Source organism: Aphanomyces astaci (assembly GCF_000520075.1).
Source record: "Aphanomyces astaci strain APO3 unplaced genomic scaffold supercont1.272, whole genome shotgun sequence".
Classification (NCBI taxonomy): domain Eukaryota; phylum Oomycota; class Saprolegniomycetes; order Saprolegniales; family Verrucalvaceae; genus Aphanomyces; species Aphanomyces astaci.
The window spans coordinates 1-1,091 of NW_009798535.1; the positions used below are offsets into that span (position 1 = coordinate 1).

The 1,091-nt window shown below is 47.5% G+C and overlaps 1 protein-coding gene across 1 annotated transcript; it reads right to left on the reverse strand.

Moving 5' to 3' along the window:
* Positions 1-669: 669 nt before the first annotated feature.
* On the reverse strand, positions 670-1,004 carry H257_18930 (hypothetical protein; the record flags this gene model as incomplete). Its single annotated transcript, XM_009848077.1, has 1 exon — positions 670-1,004. A coding segment is annotated over one exon (333 nt), but the record flags the coding sequence as incomplete, so codon positions are not given.
* Positions 1,005-1,091: the final 87 nt, after the last annotated feature.

The window sequence follows — 1,091 nt, forward strand, 5'->3', positions numbered from 1 at the left end:
GGTACAACGACCGGTGACTATAACTACTAGCATTATCCGGATGTTTTCGAATGCCAAATTGTTCGCGCGCAATCTTAGGATGGCGACAACACCGCGACTGACACAGTCTATGCACCAAGACTCAAATGTTACTGGATCGAATCAAACTTGTTCATTTGAACCATCAACAAAGGCTTGTGAACTCTCACGAGCTATTTCGGCCCGATGACAGCTCTTGGAGGCGACGCTAAGGTAGTGCACATCGAATTCTTCATTATCTACCAATTAGATAGCTTAAATGGAAGGTTACTCATGTTTACACTGTTTGTTGAAATTATTGCCCAATGCCTAATGTCTGGCTGGACAACTGCACGTCGCGGGCAAACGACTTGATTTGGTCAAACCTTCAGTGACTATGCCCCAATAATATGTTTCTGACGGTAGTTCTAAATATTGAATGAAGCTTCATCTTTGTATGGAGTAATATAAATTCCTTTAAACGCATCTTTTTGATGAATTCGTAAGGCAGGCTACCTTCTGTCCAATAAGTATATGATAGAAAAGTGAAAATATATGGCCAATAGGATCGTTCGATTCAATTTGCTACATTGCTGCAGGCTGCGGCTATTTGGTCTACTACTGTAGCTCACAACCAAATTGTTTGTGAGCTACAGTAGTAGAATTGCGAACCCTTGTTCGTACCCGCACGCTTGAGGCTGGGCAATTGTTATACAGTACGACTTGGCCCTCGCCTTGTCGGCAGGATAGGTAGTGGCAAGGCGAGTGTGCATCGATGATTGCCTTGATGCCGGGCTCGTCCTTGTACGCCTTGACCAGGTCGCGATGATCCTGGTCGATGGAAGCAACGTCGTCTGCTCTGAAGAACAGACGCACCCGTGCCAAGCGGGGGGCATCAGGATGTCGTCCAGGAACAGTTTGGGACGAATCTTAGCCAGGTCGACCGGCATGCACGCCGGCGCCTCCAACACAGCAGCGTGATTGATTTCGTCGCGCTCCGCCTGCATCTTCTGCAGCCCAGGCGAGGCAGGGTTCCGTTCCCATGCGTTATACCACAATTTCCAGAATTTCCTTAATTGAGGTATATTGTCGGG